The following is an 18,077-nucleotide window of genomic DNA, read 5'->3' on the forward strand; positions in this document are numbered from 1 at the left end:
TGTTTCCAAAGCTCAGATATATTGCTACCTTCGAATGAGCCAAAAAAGCACAGTTTCTTAACGACAACTTCTTTATCTAAAGAAACAAAGTTCCTAATTAAAATATTAAAATGTCAAAGAAAGTTGAAATTCGGAAACATATCAGGTAGCATGTCTGACTTGCTGGATACATAGACTGAATAAACCATGGACTACTGATTGTGAGACCTCAGAAAAATGACAGTCTTTTGTAAAAAAAATCAGTGTGGGCCATGTATTTTCTATGGATTACAGAAACAAAATAACATGTTAAACTCCTTAAGTACTGCTATTTAATAAGCCAAATTTTAAGGTTAGATTGAGGACACCTGCCTCAGAAAGGCATATGTCCTATTAGGACTCTGTCCTGTGCAAAATCACTGAATGTGATAGTGTCAAAAGGCATTAAAGATGAATTATTCTAGAAGATGTTTCCCACCAGTTTAAAGAAAGCAATGAATCCATTTCAAATATGCCCTCTTTATTCAGATTTTCCTTTAAATAGTAGATTTTCACATCATTTTTTGCCATTCAATGATGAATAAAATGTCTGTGTTGTCCAAAATTTTAGAATCATGCAATGCTATTCAAGTGATGCAATGCATTTAAAGATATGATTAATAAGCATTTTTTGCAAGATTGTAATTTGTCAAACTAAGCTTTTTAAAAAAGCATTTCCACAGATGAATGGTTTCTATATGTGTATTAATAATTCCACTAATTTTATACAGGCCATAATTTTATATTTTTAGGTGGAATTTCTATTTTTTTCATATCTACACAAGAATCAAAGTTACGTTAAAAATTAATGAAAAAAATTTCAACACCCATTAAGATTGTAGGTTAAGTTTTTTGGTTGATTAAGGTGCTTTGGGGAGAAATTGGAAAGTGAAAAAAAGGCAAAATATTAGAGATAGTATAAAAGAAATTAAATGTACTGTTAAATAAAACGTACTGTTGGGTTACAGTTAAAAAAAACATAAAATAAATAAAAAGTATAAGAGACTGAGTCCAGTCACTGACTGGATAATGGTTTCCATAAATCTCCTGACTATTTGGTTCTAATTCTTTAAAATCTCATAGCATATTCTAAATACTGAGGATAATAGCAAAAACTTCAGTAGGCCTTTGAGGCATGATAACTACTGCAAAAGGCCTCCTGTAATAAATCATTCTTGTATAATGAACACAAGCCCATATTTGGCTTATCAAATCATGCATTAGATTATAAAATCATACAAGTAACATAGTGATAAATGTAGAGGTAGGTCACATGAGAAAGCAAGTGTGACATTAAATTACAAGAAATATTGAGATATGCAGCAGGGGCACTGGAATACATAGTTTGATCTGGGGTCATTGGCCACAGTTTATATTCGACCATTAATAATTATTTTAATAGCATAAACTTTCATAAACAAAATATACCAAACTTATTTTCATATAAACTATATATGTAAAGCATATAAAAGCAAACATCTTACATTGCTTCTGGGTTCATTACACAGACAGCTCCTGGGCAATGGCATTTGTTGATGTCATCATAAGCTATTCCCATACTAAGGCTCAGTAATTGAGCTATAATAACTGCAAGTGATTCCAGACTTATGGTTCTGGGGTGCTGGGAAAAAAAACCATACATGTATACAGTCACATTTTAGGAGATAATTTATTTACCTGGAGTATAATGTAATTATTAAAAATAGTCACATGATAAAATAGAATAGAGACATCAGATATGTTAATCACAGAAGTGCCATCCATGTTGGCCTAATATGTTACAGGTACCATTATCAATATAAGGAAAATATGAAAAGTGAAGTGTGAAATTTTACAAAAATGTAAATGTATGGTTCGTTTGGTGGCATCAGGCCAAGAACATATTTGTCCCAATAACTTGTTAATCATATATAACAATAGCTATAACCATGTTTGTACTCATAAAAGAAAGTCTTTAAAGACACACACATATACACACACAGTATCAATTATAACAGTTTGTGCTCATTTATAATTTAATTATAGGAGATAATATTTTATATGCTGTTTCATGCATTTAAAAAACATAAATTAGCTCATTGAATTAATTTATATTATGGTAATAATGACTGATGATAAGAATGCTGACTCTCCACAGTTGTCTCAACTTTTATTTTCAAAACTAAATGCTTTTATCACTTTTTAACAAATGTAAGATGCTTATTATAGCACACTTAGACCATACTAAACATACGATTTTTAAGAAAAATCCACAAATCACAATATCCCTTCAAATATATCTAATAACTTTGATGACTATACTTCAAGATAGGTTCCTAGGGATATATTTTGGTATCTTCTGTTTGCCTCTCTCAATCAACATTCCATTACTTTCCACCCTACTCTCCAGCTCAGAAGGACTACACCAATGGATTATGTCAAAGGGTTCCTTTGCCCTCTGCTCTTACCTTGATTTGGTCTAATGGGGAGGAAAGGGTGAGAAAAGAGCAGGGTATTTATTACCATCACTTCCAGGGTACTATGACTGTCTGAACCGTTGAGTAGAGGTTTCTATCTTCCATGTATAACCCTAATAAACTGACATTGTCCTTTCCTAAAGGCTGGGTGACAATTACATTTCTTTATTACTAGCCCTGAGGTAATGCAAAGTCCCTACATCTTGCGTACACATTGATAAATGGTCCCTTTATCAAAATAACACAGGTGAATGTACCATCCATTTTCAGAGAGAGAGGGGTGGAGGAGAGGGGGGGAGAGAGGGAGCGAGGAGGGAGGGAGGGAAAAGAACAAAAAGAAGAGAAGGAGGAGGGGGAGGGGGCAAGGGGAGGTAGATGAAGAGGAGGAGGAATGCTTGATTCTATGGGGAAGAACATGATGGATTCTGATAAATTTTGAACATTTAAATAATAGGATATTATAAATAATAATATAATAAATAAGAGAATATTATGTTATCAGCGTAGTTATTCAGGTTTTCTTGTCTTCAGGATATTGTAGGAAAGGCCTGGCAATCATTCAATCAATATATCTTTACAATTGCTTCTTTTTCTCCACCTCTTCTGTTCCTTATTATCACTCATAGCGCAGTAAGAGGGAAATAACAACATCCAAAAAATTTTATGTTATTTGTATAAAATCCCAATATGCAACTGCTCTTTTATTCTTTATCTTCTGATTAGTGCATATGTTCTGGTCTCTCCTTTCCTTGTATCAAAGGATCAAAGACATGGTTTTGTATTTGAGATGGAATTTCTTTACATTCCCTTTCTGACACTCTGATTGAAATAATTGGTTCCCTCAAAATTGTGTAGAATGCGTTCCTAAAAGCATTGTTTTTCCCCTTGTGAGATTTTAAAATAATATATCAATTCTTTTAATAGCTTGGTGTTATTCTGAATTTCCAGTTCTTCTTGTGTAACTTTTAGTAAATTATGGGCTTCTATTAACAATATACTATTTGTCTAAGTTTTCAAATTTATTTAAGTTATAAATTGTTCTATCATCTCTTAAATGTTATTTATATCTTTAGTAGTTCTCCATTATTTTTGTAATTTTATTAATATATTCCTACTCTGTCTTATAAAAATAGTTTTGCCAGAAATATTTTTGTTCTTAATTTTTTAAAGGCCTGATATCTTTTTTGAATATCTCTGTCCTACCAATCATCTGTCTTTCTTTGATTTCTGCTTTTACCTTCACTATTACCTGTGTTCAACATGTTTTAGGGCAATGTTGTTTCCATCTTTCCATATATTTTAGGTTGGATAATTGGATCACTGATTTAAAGGTTTATTTTCTGCAAAACTCACTAGATACTAATATCCTTAACTATTCTGCCTGATTCTGCCTAATATTCTGCCTGATATATTGCCTAATCAATTTATCTACACTGCAATATCTTAACTACCATACTTTTATAAAAAGTTTGTATCTTCAACTTTTCCTCAATTTCCAAACTGCTTTATCTATTTTCTTTTTTTATATTTATAAGATTTTAGTATAAGCTTGTCAATTTTACTCCAAAAAGCCTGCTGAGATTTTGATTAGGAATGCCCTGACATCTCTTCAATATTGTAAAAGAAAACTGAATTCTTTACGAAAGAGAAAACATTTCAATAAAGAACAAAATCAATATGAGCATATCAATAACTATAGTAAAAAATTCTGTTACGAAAATGGGACATTTAGAAAAAAATTCATATAACTTTAAATGGAAATAATTCCCCTTCAAAAATAACAACAGGATAAAAAAATAAAATACATTTTTTAAAGTTTAGAAAATTAAAAATAGAATTGAGCTTTCTTATTACGTTAATGTCTGTGATAAACCAGAATGAACATAATACCTAATAGTACAATACTGAGAGTTTTTTCCTTGAGGTCAGGAATGATACAAAAATGTCTACTATGAATTCAGTTAAACATTGTTCAACTTGAATTGTTCTGGGATCCTAGGCAATTCAATAGGAGAAAAACATTAAAAAAAATAAAAGATATACATATTGGAAAAAAGAATAAAACTGTTTTTATTCACATATGACAAAGCTGGACACAGAAAAATTTAAATCTAAAACTACTAGAAGTAAATATAGAAATATTATTGTATACAAGTCAGTGTATGACATTCGTTTTTCAACATAACAGAAACTCATAAATTATACTTAAAATATAGTATTTACTAATATCATCAAACAGTATAGTATTTACTGGTATGCCTAGGAATAAATCAAACAAAATATTTGCAAAACTTCTACATATAAATCTACAGTTTACACCTTTTTGCTATCTATAGTGTATTTTACTCTAAATTCCGTTTTCTCATGTTTACTTGCTTCTTATTTAACCAAAGTATATTTTATTAGTTTATATTCACCTTCACTTTGCCCTATTAATGTATTTTTTGTAAAGAACTAATGTTTGAACTTAAATTTTTTAAAAAAATCCATCAGAGACTCTCTCTCTTACTTGGTGAGTTTAATTCATTTACATTTACATGATTGTCATTATATTAGGGTATGTTTAAAACATTTCCTTTGATTATTTTCTATTCATTTTATTTTACATTATTGTTTTTAAGTTTCTTCTTCCTTGGCTGTCCTTACATTTCTTCCATTAGACTATTATATGGTGTAGTTTTCTTCTTATTTGTTCTTAAGGCCAACATTCATTTCATATACCCTTACTTCTTTCTAAAACATACCAATATTTTTACTGTTTTCTTAAGAAGACAAGTTCTATAATGTGTTTTCATGTCATTTTTATCTCTCCCTTAACCATCTCTACACTATCATAGAATATGAGTTCTGGTTTAGTATTGACATACCTATCTTTGCCACACACCCCAACCCAGGTATTTTCATTTTAAGGTAATGATAAAATTCAGCAACATTTATTCTCTTTAGTTTTCATAATCCTTGTGGCTTTTCATAAATATAAGTAATTTCTACAAATATGTTCTGAACGTTAGTCTTTTGTTTGGCAAATCTTTTGAGGACTTATGTGCCGGACAGTATTTTTATTGTCCCTTCTGCTTGAATGAATTTTTTTTAGATATGAATCATGCCTTCAAAGTACTTTTAGCTCAATATTTTAAGCATAAAGTCTTTTTGCATCCAGTGTGGCTTTTCTGACTGTTGAATGTCTTCATTGTTATATGATTTATTTCTTTTTAGAAACATAACAATTTTCCTTTGATAGTTTCATTTTATTGTTGGTATGCATTTTTATCTCTTCTTTTTTGGCTTTCCATGTGTCCTTTTCACCAGACAACCCACTTTCCTCCCCTCTTGCCAGGGATCATGGGGCAACTCGAGGAGGGATTTCCTGGTGTAGGCGCCTTGTTGATCTGGTAGTGGCTGGAGACAGTGTCCTATGACTGTCATTCTGTGAAATTGTCTCAATTTTTTCTTTAGAACTGTTCTTTTGACTTTAATCTTCCATGTCTTTTAATTTTATCTTTCCTTTAACTTTTCTGATGTCTTCTGAGAGAGGTCCTAATTCGATAATTTATCTCCATATGTATCAATTGTATCCCTCATGCAATTTATTATAATTATTATATTGTTCATATCTAATGTTTCTAACTAGTCCTCTTCTATGATATTGTGCACTTTGTTTTGTTTGAAATTTCTGGCCTACAACTACTCATAGTTCTGCTTCAAGTGGTCAATGTTGTGTAGTGTGCTTTTTTCTGAGGAAGTTTAATACCCATGATCTGTATAGTCCATGAACTGAGGCCAACAGATAATGTGTCTTGTAGTATGTAATGTATAAAACTCGTGATGCCAAGAACTAATTTGTGTCTGTCCTTGTGAGTGAACTTGCGTCAGGACAGATAAGTGGATGACCCAAGGGCAAACAGCTGCAGACATCAAAAATCTCCTGCGGATTATATTTACTTGCTTCTACTCACCCCAAAACTACTTGGGTTGTGGTTTCACCCATAAACTTTACGGAGAAGCAGCTTCAGAAGAATGTGTTTCCTAGATTTTATTCCACAGCTCTGGGTGATTAGGTAGGGAGGGTGGTGGATGTTTAAATATCAGAGGACAGAGCTTCACCTGTTTTTTCCAACATCACATTCCTGTGAACATCAGCTACTGCTCATTTTTCCGGCGAAAGTTTCGGCAATGATTACCCCAGTGAAGTGTGGAGAATAAGAGAAGAATACGAGAAGAGTTCTTCTCTGATTGCTCCTTTCAGTACAGAGACCACTGCCCTCTTTTTCAGTAAACAAGGAGATTTCCTTCCACTTGGTAGCCTGCTCCATGTGAATGTCTTAAGATTTCTCAGTGTTGCATATGACTAGGTAAATCAGCCAAATTCTAGCTTTTGAGACTAGGTAATGATTTGCCCATAAAAGATAAGCCATATTTTCATGAATTATGAATTTTAAAGATGAAATTTGTCTCCATTTCATTGACTCATCTTCTTATATCTTCACTTAACTTGTGCACTTAAACAAGAGTATTATGCATAGCCTTCCTCAATCTCCAGATTATTTTGTACAAACACACAAAAAATTTAAAAAGGCAAGTTTTACACTTCAGAATAACCAAAGCATTATGAAATAGGAGCAAAAACATACCAATTTTAAGCACACCAAGATTTTCTACTAAGATAGAAATGCCAATTAGTGCATTTGATTCTGTTATTCTTCACCTATGTCCCAGGAAGCATTTTGTGGCAATTGATAAATAGTTTCAAAAGTTTTATTTTAAGTTGCTTCATAATTGAATCAGCTACATAATGAAGAAAATGGTCAAAATCTAAGCTTGAAATTAATATTAGTTATCAAATATTGAGTATATTAAAAATTTATGAGCATCTTATAAGACTATAAAATAGATCACTACCTTAACTTTCTAAAAGAGGATAATTTGAACTCACAAGTGGAAAATTGTAAAAATTTTATATGTATTAAATTAAATGTGTTATATGTGTTATATGTGTTAAGTTAAACTTCTTATAGTTCACACATTTCTGTCAGCAGCAGGAACAAAGATCCCTAGAATCATTATGCAAATTTTAATATACTTAGCCATAATAAAATACAGAAATAGTTAATTGTATATTACTCTAAATAGCATCATACTTATACATCTTAGCCAAGTCACTTAAACCATACCATACCAGAGCAACACCTCCTCCATAGTATTTATCACACAGCCTTCCTTGAAAGGTTGCACCAACATAATTTGATTTTTCTCTGTAACTTAAGTGTAAAAAAGAAGCAAATCATAAAATTTTGTAAAATTAAGAACAATTAATATTAACTTTACCTAATATTTTTTGTTTTGCATACTTATATAACAAATTCATAGATATTTCCACTTTAACACTAGGATAACAAAGCATAGAAAGGGACTAAGCATGTCTGCTTATTTTGCAAATAGATTTAAAAAACAAATAATAGAAAGTGTATTATCATATGGATTTTTAGAGAATAATTAAGATTTTTTTATGTAATTAAAAAAATTATACTGATTCCTATATTGTAAAAATAATAAAAATAAATAAATTCCTTAAAAGTAGAAAGCTAAGCCAATGAAGTTGACAAATGGGCAGAGTAAGCTTATGTGTTGAAGTCTCCCCTTAATCAGATAGAATTAGCCTGCCCTAGCCATGCAAAGGCATGCATATTTGTGGGACAAAAAATAACTTAAAAGATTATAATTTTATAATTATATACATGATTTTTACATAATATGATAATATATAATACATATAGGTTCTGAATATTGATAAGAGAAAAACAGAGATTATTAGATAGAAAGGGAGGCTTATATTTTTAAAAGTGCAGCTCACTGTGAATACAGTATGTCAGAGATATTGAAATGTACAATAGTGTTTCCATTTCATCACTATTTTGACTTTATGGAAATAAAGCATTAAAAGAAGGCCATATTACTATATTCATAGAATTCAGGTATATTTTTTCAGACAGATATTGTTAATATTTTATGTATAGTTAGGCACATTTAATGGCATGTTATATACTCAAGGTAAGAAAACGTGGTAATAAGATTGAAGTGAGTTTTAGCTATAAGCCAATAAACAGAGTGATTGATATTAGTAATTCTGCTATAAAATCTGTGTTGTGAAAAATAATATTCACAGGATGCTGTACATAAAAAAAATGACACAAGATTTTTTCCCTAAGGGCTTGTCAACTGTCAGAAATCAGGTCAAATTACATATGCTTTCTAATGTATAAGAGTTAGTAATGCCAAGATATACTTACACAAGTAAAAATGCCACATCATGTGGACGCAAAACAAGATAAGATCGTTTCCATTTTAAAAATCTGTGTAATAATTCATTGGCATCTCCAGTTACCGGAATTTTATTTTCATCTATCCAAAGCTCTAATGAAGATAGAATTATTGTAATATTAAATGAATCAAAAATCTAAAATAGAAGACATAAAGAAAATATGTTCAAACTACATGGTTTAAATAGATTTGGGAATTTATCTGCAAAAATAAACGCTATACCAATGTAAATATTAAAAACCTAAACTGTAAATCCGGATTGGATCTTATAAATTCTATTAGCAAGTAATAAATATCACTAATAAAACAAGTAATAAGTAACATTTTGATATGCTTAAGCCAGCCCAACGTCAAGTGTTTAATTTAAGCCTTACAAAACCCTAATTAGGTATTTACAATTATTATTACTCCAATTAAACAGTTAGAAAACTGAAACTTAAGATGATTATATTATATATTTGCCCTCTTTTACACAATATGTGTATTCAGGCAGGGTCATAAAAAAAGTCTGAGAATTGTTTAAGTAACACAAACAAATGCAAAAGCAAACACTTACAGCATTGGTCAATCCAATCAACTGGAAAATTTTTTGAGTGACAACAGTTGTATCAGAACCCATATGATTATACTGAAAAAGATAATTGCCTTTTAGATATAAATATATATTGCTTAATATTTAATGATGGTTATTATGTTTACAATTTTAAAGTATGAGTTAAGAAATTATTTAAATTACCAATTTATTAGTTTTTAAATATTATTTATTATTATAGACATAACGTGTGAAAAATGAAAAATATTAAAAAAAATACAAAAAGGCACTACAAACTCTTGCAAAAATAAGAGAAGAAGAAAGCCTTCCAAACACATTTTATGAGACCAGCATTATCCTAATATCGAAACCAGACAAAAACACCCCAAGAAAAGAAAATTACAGGCCAATATTCCTGATGAATATAGGTGGAAAAATTCTCAAGAGAATATTGGCAATGTGAATTCAACAGCACACTAAAATGATCATACATCATGATCAAGTGGGATTTATTCCAGGGATGCAAGAATGGTTCTATTTCTGTGAATCAGTCAATGTGATGCACACCACATTAACAAAATAAAGAATAAAAAAATCATATGATCATCCCAATAGATGCAGAAAAAGTATTTGACAAAATTCAACCTCCTTTCAGGATAAAAACTCTCAACAAAGTGAATACAGAGGAAATGTGTCTCAGCATAATAAAGGCCATGGCCAACATCATGCTCAACAGTGTAAAGCTAAAAACTTTCCCTCTAAGACCAAGAACAAGGGAAGGATACCTACTATCACCACTCTTATCTAGCATAGTATTGGAAGTCCTGGCCAGAGAGATTAAGCAAGAAAAAGAAATAAAAGGTATTCAAATTGGGAAAAAAGAAGTAAAACTGTTACTATTTGCAGCTGACATATATAGAAAACCTGAAAGACTCCACCAAAAAACAGTTGGAACTAAGAAAAATTCACCAAAGTTACAGGATAAAAAACCAATATGCAAAAATCTGTTATATTTCTTTATAATAATAACAGGCTATCAGAAAGAGAAATTAAGAAAACAATCCCACTTACAATTGCATCAAAAGAATAAAATGCCTAGGAAAAATTTAACCAAGGAGATAAGGTCATTACACTGAAAACTAAAAGACATTGATGAAAGCAACTGAAGAAGGCACAAATGAGTAGAAAGTTATTCCAAGCTCATAAATTAGAATAGTTAATATTGTTAAAATGTTCACAGTACCCAAAGCAATATACAGATTCAATGCAATCCTTATCAAAATGTCAATGGCATTTTTCACAGAAATAGAACAGACCGACCTAAATTTGTATAGAACTACAAAGACCCTGACTAGCCAAAGCAAATGTGAGAAAGAACAAAGCTGGAGACATCATGTTCCCTAATTTCAAACTATATTACTGTTACAAAGCACTGTGGGTGGTATTGTCATTAAAACAGACACATAAATCAATGGAACAGAATAGAGAGTTCAGGGAAAAAAACCAACACATTATCGTGGGTTAATTAGTTTACAACAAATGGGGAAAGGACAGTCTCTTTAATAAATAATGTAGGGAAAACTGTACAACACATGCAAAAGAATGAAACTGCGGCTGCTTCCCACTAGCTATCTCCCTTACGTTTGGTAGTGTATATATGTCCATGCCTCTCTTTCGCTTTGTCACAGCAGCCGCAGAGCACAGGGAGATCAGCTCGGTGCTTTGTGACCGCCTGGAGGGGTGGGATGGGGAGGGTGGGAGGGAGGGAGATGCATGAGGGAAGGGATGTGGGAACAGATGTATATGTATGACTGATTCACTTTGTTATAAAGCAGAAACTAATAAAAAAAATAAAAATAAAAAAATAAAAAGAATGAAACTGGACTACTATCTTACACCATACACAAAAAAATAATTCAAAATGTATTAAAGACTTGAATGCAAGACCTGAAACCATAAAACACCTAGAAGAAAACAGGTGATATGCTCCTTCACATTGGGTGGATAATGAACAAAGCATGAATATTTTTAATATTCAAAGTTTTCTTACAAGTTGACAAGAAGGCAAACAACCATTAATAAAATGAGCAAAATGATTAAGTTGACAGTTCAGTGAAAAGAAAATACTAGTGGCCAGTAAACATTAAATGATATTCAAATTAATTCTCAGTTAAAGAATGGAAGTTAAAATTACAATGAGATATAATTTTATACCCATTGGCTGGCAAAAATTAAAGAGAAATATAAAACTAATCATTGGCAGGTATGAGAGGAAAATACTACTTTCAGTTTTATCTTGGAGATGTGAAAAGTTACAGCCTTTTATAAAGCAATGAACAATATCTATTAAAATTAAACTACATACATATCCTCTGACCCATCATCCATACTCCTGGTGACCTACTTTCACAGAGATTAAATTCCCAAGATGTAAGAACTCATGACTAAGGATACTTCATGTAGCATTATTTACAGTGACAAAGCAACATTTAAAAAACTGGAAACAAAGTGAATACTCACCAATAATAGAATAAATGAATAAATTATGGTATATAAATACAATGGTATGATGTGCTGCCCTTAAAAAATGAATTCAGCTGATTTGAAAGACCGCCCACCAAAAAAATTAATGAGTATATTAAATAATCCAAGCAAACATCAGAGACTGACAGACTTGATTAAGGAAAAAAAACAATTAAATATAAATTGTTACAGAAGGGATGTCCCTGGTCGTCCAGTGGTTAAAACTCCATACTTCCACTGCAGGGAGCACAGTTTGATCCCTGGTCAGGGAACCAAGATCCCGCATGCCGTGCGGCATGGCCAAAAGAAAAAAAATTGTTACAGAAAACATAGTACATTTTCACGGACTGGGATGTCTATCAGGAAGACATAAAACTATAAACATTATATGCATCCAAGAACTGAGCCTAAAAATTACACAAAATACAAAATGTGCAAGTGAAGGGAGAAATAGAAAATTCAACAATAATGTTTGGAGGTTTAGTACACAATTTCAGTAGTAGAATAACTGGTCAAAAACTCAACACAGATATAGGAGACTAAAACTAAACCCCAAACCAACGGATATTTATAGAATATTCCACCCCAAAACAGCACAACATGCGCTTCTCAAGTGCTCATGGAACATGATCTAGGAATAGACTATATACTAGGTTATAGGATAAGCTTCAACTGAGTTACAACAATTAAAAAGTACAAAATTGCTCTCTGACCACAAAAATTAAATAAAAAATCAACAACAGAAAGAAATTTGAGAAATTCAAAGTATGTGGAAATTAAACAATAGATTATAAATAACCAATAATCAAAGAAGAAATCACAGGGAAATTAGAAAATACTATAATACAACATAGTAAAATTTATGATATTCAGCTAAAGCAGTGCTCAGAAGGCAACTTATAGGAAATAGCTATATTAAAAAAAAGAAGCACCATCTCAAATAACTAATTTCCACTTAGGAAATTAGTGAAAGAAAAGCAAACACGAAGAACTCAAAGGAAGGAAATGGAAGAAATTAATAAAAATCAGAGCAAAATGATTGAAATATGAATATAAAAAACAACATATATTAACAAAACAAAAATTATTAATTCAGGATAAAAGAAAGGTTACAGTCACTAACCACAGAGAAATAACTAGCCTTGTAAATGAACACTGTGAAAAATGATGTGGCAACAATTTAGATAACCTAGATGAAATGAATGATTTCCTATAATAAACAGATACTGAAACTGACTCAAGAAGAAACAGAATATGTAACAAGCAAAATGATTAAATATGCATTTAAAAAATTCCCACAAAGAAAAACCTAATTCTAGAAGGCTTTATTGGTGAATCCAATCAAACATTTAGAGAAGAATTAACATCAACTCATTACAAATTCTCCAATAAAATCAGAGGGAACCCATTTCTATTCATTCAATAAGGTCAGTATTACCCTGAAACGAAAACCAGAAAAGACATAACAAGAAAATAAAAGTCAAAGCAAACTACATTCCTCATGAATATTATTGTAAAAATCCTAATCAGAAAACTAACCAATTTATGCAACACAGAAAGAATTATACACCACGACCAAGTGGGATTTATCTCAGAAATACAAGCTTGGCTTAATGTCTAAAACCCAGTAGATGTATTTCAAAACATTATAGAATAAGGAACATAATGACCAAAACCCACATGATTCTTTTTTTCCTTTTTACATCTTTATTGGAGTATAATTGTTTTACAATGTGTGTTAGTTTCTGCTGTATAACAAAGTGAATCAGCTATACGTATACATATATCCCCATATCCTCTCCCTCTTACATCTCCCTCCCACCCTCCCTGTCCTATCCCTCTAGGTGGTCACAAAGCACTGAGCAGATCTCCCTGTGCTATGCAGCTGCTTCCCACTAGCTGTCTATTTTACACTTGGTAGTGTATTTATGTCAATGCTACTCTTTCACTTTGTCCCAGCTTCTCCTCCCCACCCCGTGTCCTCAATTTCATTCTCTACATCCGCGTCTTTATTCCTGTCTTGTCCCTACGTTCATCAGAACCTTTTTTTTTTAGATTCCATATATATGTGTTAGCATACGATATTTGTTTTCCTCTTCACTTTGTATGACAGACTCTAGGTCCATCCACCTCACTACAAATGACTCAATTTCATTTTTTATGGCTGAGTAATATTCCATTATATACATGTGCCACATCTTCTTTATCCATTCATCTGTCGATGGACATTTAGGTTGCTTCCATGTCCTGGCTATTGTAAATAGTGCTGCAATGAACATTGTGGTACATGTCTCTTTTTGAATTATGGTTTTCTCAGGGTATATGCCCAGTAGTGGGATTGCTGGGTCATATGGTAGTTCTATTTTTTTTCTCCATAGTGGCTATATCAATTTACATTCCCATCACCAGTGCACGAGGGTTCTCTTTTCTCCACACCCTCTCTAGCATTTATTGTTTGTAGACTTTTGGGAAGCTGGACATTCTTTCAAAAGACACAGAAGAAGCATTTGACTAAAGAAAAAAAAAAGCTCAATAGAACTCCCTCAACCTGATAAAGGACATCTATTAAAAAACCACATATAGCATCACACTTAATGGTGAAAGAATAAGTGTTATTTCTCTTAGATCAGGAAAAAGATAAGTATATCTGTTCTCATTGCTACTATCTCAGCTTTCACTGGAGGCTCTAGCCTAAGCATTTAGTAAAGGAAAAGAAACAAGAGGCATCTGCATAGAAAGAAAAGAAGTTAAACACTCTATTAACAGGCAAAAAGATGTGTATATATAAAAATCCTAAGACAACCACTAAAAAAACATTAACACTAATAAATGATTTCAGCAGAATTGGAGAATACAAGATGAATATATAAATCAATTGCATTTCCATACTCCAGCAATAAACAATCTAAAATTAAATTAAGAAAATAAATCCATTTATGATAGTATCAAACAATGATAATATGCCAAAAAAAATTTAACAATAGAAGTACAAAACACGCACTGAAAACTACAAAACACCATTGAAAGAAAGTAAAGAAGATACAAATAAATGGAAAGTGAACCTGTGTTCATGGATTGGAAGACCTATTATTGTTAAGATGGCAATAATCTCCAAATTGATCTATAGAAATAATATAATCCTTATTAAAATTCCAGCATTGTTTCACAGGAATTGGCAAGTTTAGCTTATTATATATATGAAAGTGAAAGGGATCCAGAATGTCTGCAAAAATTTTAAATAAGAAGAACAAAGTTGGAAGACTCATACACCCCAATTTGAAAACTAACTGCAAAGCTATAATGATCAAGGCAGTGTGCTTTTGGCATTCGATTAGAGTTATAGATCAATAAAATAACAATTTCTAGAAATAAATTCTAACACTTATGGTCAGTTGATATTTGGAGAGAGCAAGAACATTAAATGGAGAAAGACTGATGTTTTCAAAATTTTTAAATGCTATGCTTCAAATGACACAATCAAAAAATGAAAAGATAACCCACAGAATGGATAAAAATATTTGCAAATCATATATTGGATAAGGGTCTAGCATCCACAATATATAATGAATACTTAACTACAACAATAAAAAGACAACCCAATGAAATATGTGTAAAGAATTTAAATAATTTCTCAAATAAAATATTCTAATAGCTAATAAGAAAATGCAAATATTCTCAACATCATTACACAACAGGGAATGCAAACCAAAAGCACAGTGAGAAACTAATTCACACCCACCAGGATGGCTAAAGTCCAAAAGGCAGACAATAACAGAGTTGAGAATTTAGAGGAATTGGAACTCATACATTTGTTCATTGCTGGTGCAATACATAATGATGAAAATTGTTTTTTACCTAATAGAAATAAAAGCTTATGTCCACACAAAAACTTGTACAAAAATAAATTATGATACGAATATCATTGGAAAGCAGAGATAAGACATGCCAGCTGAGACACCCAGTGGACCACCCAACTCCAAGCAAAATCAGTAGCTTACTAACAATACACAAGTGAGGCCAGTCCAGCACAAGGAGATCTTAATGAGATCAGAGGATATTTAAGAATTGTGAGCTAAATAAACAGTTGTCCTTTTAAGCCACTAAATTTTGGAGTAGTTTGTTATGGAGCAACAAAAAGTGTCTAAGGAATCTATAAATGACTAAAACAAGGAATAGAAGTAAGAATATATGAAAATGGGCCTCCCTGGTGGCGCAGTGGTTGAGAGTCCGCCTGCCGATGCGGGGGATATGGGTTCGTGCCCCGGTCTGGGAGGATCCCATATGCCGCGGAGCAGCTGGGCCCGTGAGCCATGGCCGCTGGGCCTGCGCGTCCGGAGCCTGTGCTCCGCAACGGGAGAGGCCACAACAGTGAGGGGCCCGCATACCGCAAAAAGAAAAAAAAAAAAAAAGAATATATGAAAATATGTAATTTTCAAGCACAGTAAAATAAAATACCTAGCAAATATGTGAAACCTATATGAAGAAAAGTTCACAAACTAAGGGGGATTAAAAATTAATTACAGAGAGTGGGACTCCTGAGATGGTGAAATAATGAGGTCTGTAAATCCTTTCCACAATAAGCAATGATAAAAGACAAAAATGTCAAAAACATGTCCAGAATCTGGCAATTGACCAAGGACTAAAATGAGAAATATTAATTAAAGAAAAACTATTTATCCTATGGTAAGAACAGTGGGAATCTGTGACATTTCACCTGAGGTTGTCCCCAACAACATCTCAAATTGTATTGTGTGGTAATTCTACCATGGTAGGTCAAGCCATAAAATCCAGACACCTCCCTATCAGAGGAGGATAACTTGATTTGGTGCAGAGCAGGGCAAAACTATGTGCCCAGATATACTGTCAAAAACAGTAGTGATCCCTGTGGCAAATGAATATTGAAGGGCATCATCACAGATAAACTTAGGCTGTGATACTGGTTATTTCAAGCAACAGACCAGAAGATGAGCCAGAAATCTAACATGGAATTGGTGGGGGGGGATATAATAGCCATAATGGGTCTTGACAACCTTCCATATATCCTTTATAGTCTGGAATATTCCATTCATGCACCAGTTAATACTCATGCTCAGGGAGACTAAAAGGGGTCTAAGATATCGACAAGTTCATGGCTGAACTTGAAACATTACTCACTACCTGAGGAGATGTGAGAAAGTCCTATAAAAATCAAAACCTACCTGACTTGAAAATTGCATGAAAATTGAATACTTTCCCTAACAGACAAATCCATTTGCAAACGGTAGAAGCCTACTAGCTCAAATGTTGGAGCACAGCCTCTGACCAGTCATTGGCTGACCACTAAGATATGTTCACCCAAGGTCAACCACAAAAATCCTGGCTTAAAAGTAGAAACAAGAATTTAAAAAATAGTAAGCACAATAAAACAATGTTACCCATATATTTGAAAATGCAGTCATTAGAAACTATGAGGTAGACCTTATTGGATTCAGCACACGAAACTTAAAAGCAACTACAGTAAACATGGAACTGAAAGGAACCATGTTTAAAGAAGTAAAGGAATGATGACATTGACTCGTAAAAAAGAGAGTATCAGTAAAGAATATAAATTATACATTATAATGTACAGCTTGGTGATGATGGCTAGTAACACTGCATCATATACTTGAATGTTGCTAAGAGAGTAGATCTTAAATGTTCTCACCACAAAACAGAAATGAAAATTAATTATGTGATGGGATGGACGTGGTAGCCAATACTATAGTGGTAATCATTTTGTAATTTATAAATGTATCAAGTCAACACATACACATTAAACTTACACAGTTATGTGTCAATTATATCTCAATAAACCTGAGTAAAATAGAAAAAACAAATAATTATAAAATTGTAAAAAAGAATTAAATAGATACTTGAGTTGAAAATATAATAACAAAAATTATATGAGCTCACTAGCAGAAAGAATAAATGAAAATAATAATGTATCAATAGAAATTATTCAACATAAAAAACAGAAAGGAAAAACAAGAAAGAAGTAAAGTGAACAGAATCTCAGACACCTGTTTGACACCATAAAGCAAATACACATTTACATAATGAGCATCTTAGAAGGAGAGGAGAGATAGAAATGATCAAAAAACAAAACAAAACAAACAAAAACAAAAATACAAAACTTGAGTAAATAATAGCTAAAAACTCCCAAACAATGAAAATCACTTATCTACGCATTACTTAGGCTCAACAAACTTCAA

At 32.1% G+C, this 18,077-nt stretch overlaps 1 protein-coding gene across 1 annotated transcript in view; it reads right to left on the reverse strand.

Annotated features, from left to right (window-relative positions):
* Nucleotides 1-18,077, reverse strand: part of LOC132481281 (disintegrin and metalloproteinase domain-containing protein 2-like) — a 91,514-nt gene that overhangs the window by 41,963 nt on the left and 31,474 nt on the right. Inside the window, exons 8-11 of the mRNA XM_060086031.1 lie at nt 9,349-9,420; nt 8,762-8,928; nt 7,651-7,732; nt 1,503-1,639 (exon numbers count right to left, since the gene is read on the reverse strand). Of these exons, the coding sequence (XP_059942014.1) occupies nt 1,503-1,639; nt 7,651-7,732; nt 8,762-8,928; nt 9,349-9,420 (458 nt within the window). The remainder of the gene's footprint in view (nt 1-1,502; nt 1,640-7,650; nt 7,733-8,761; nt 8,929-9,348; nt 9,421-18,077) is intronic.

The sequence above is a fragment of the Mesoplodon densirostris genome, chromosome 20, assembly GCF_025265405.1.
Source record: "Mesoplodon densirostris isolate mMesDen1 chromosome 20, mMesDen1 primary haplotype, whole genome shotgun sequence".
Lineage (NCBI taxonomy): Eukaryota > Metazoa > Chordata > Mammalia > Artiodactyla > Ziphiidae > Mesoplodon > Mesoplodon densirostris.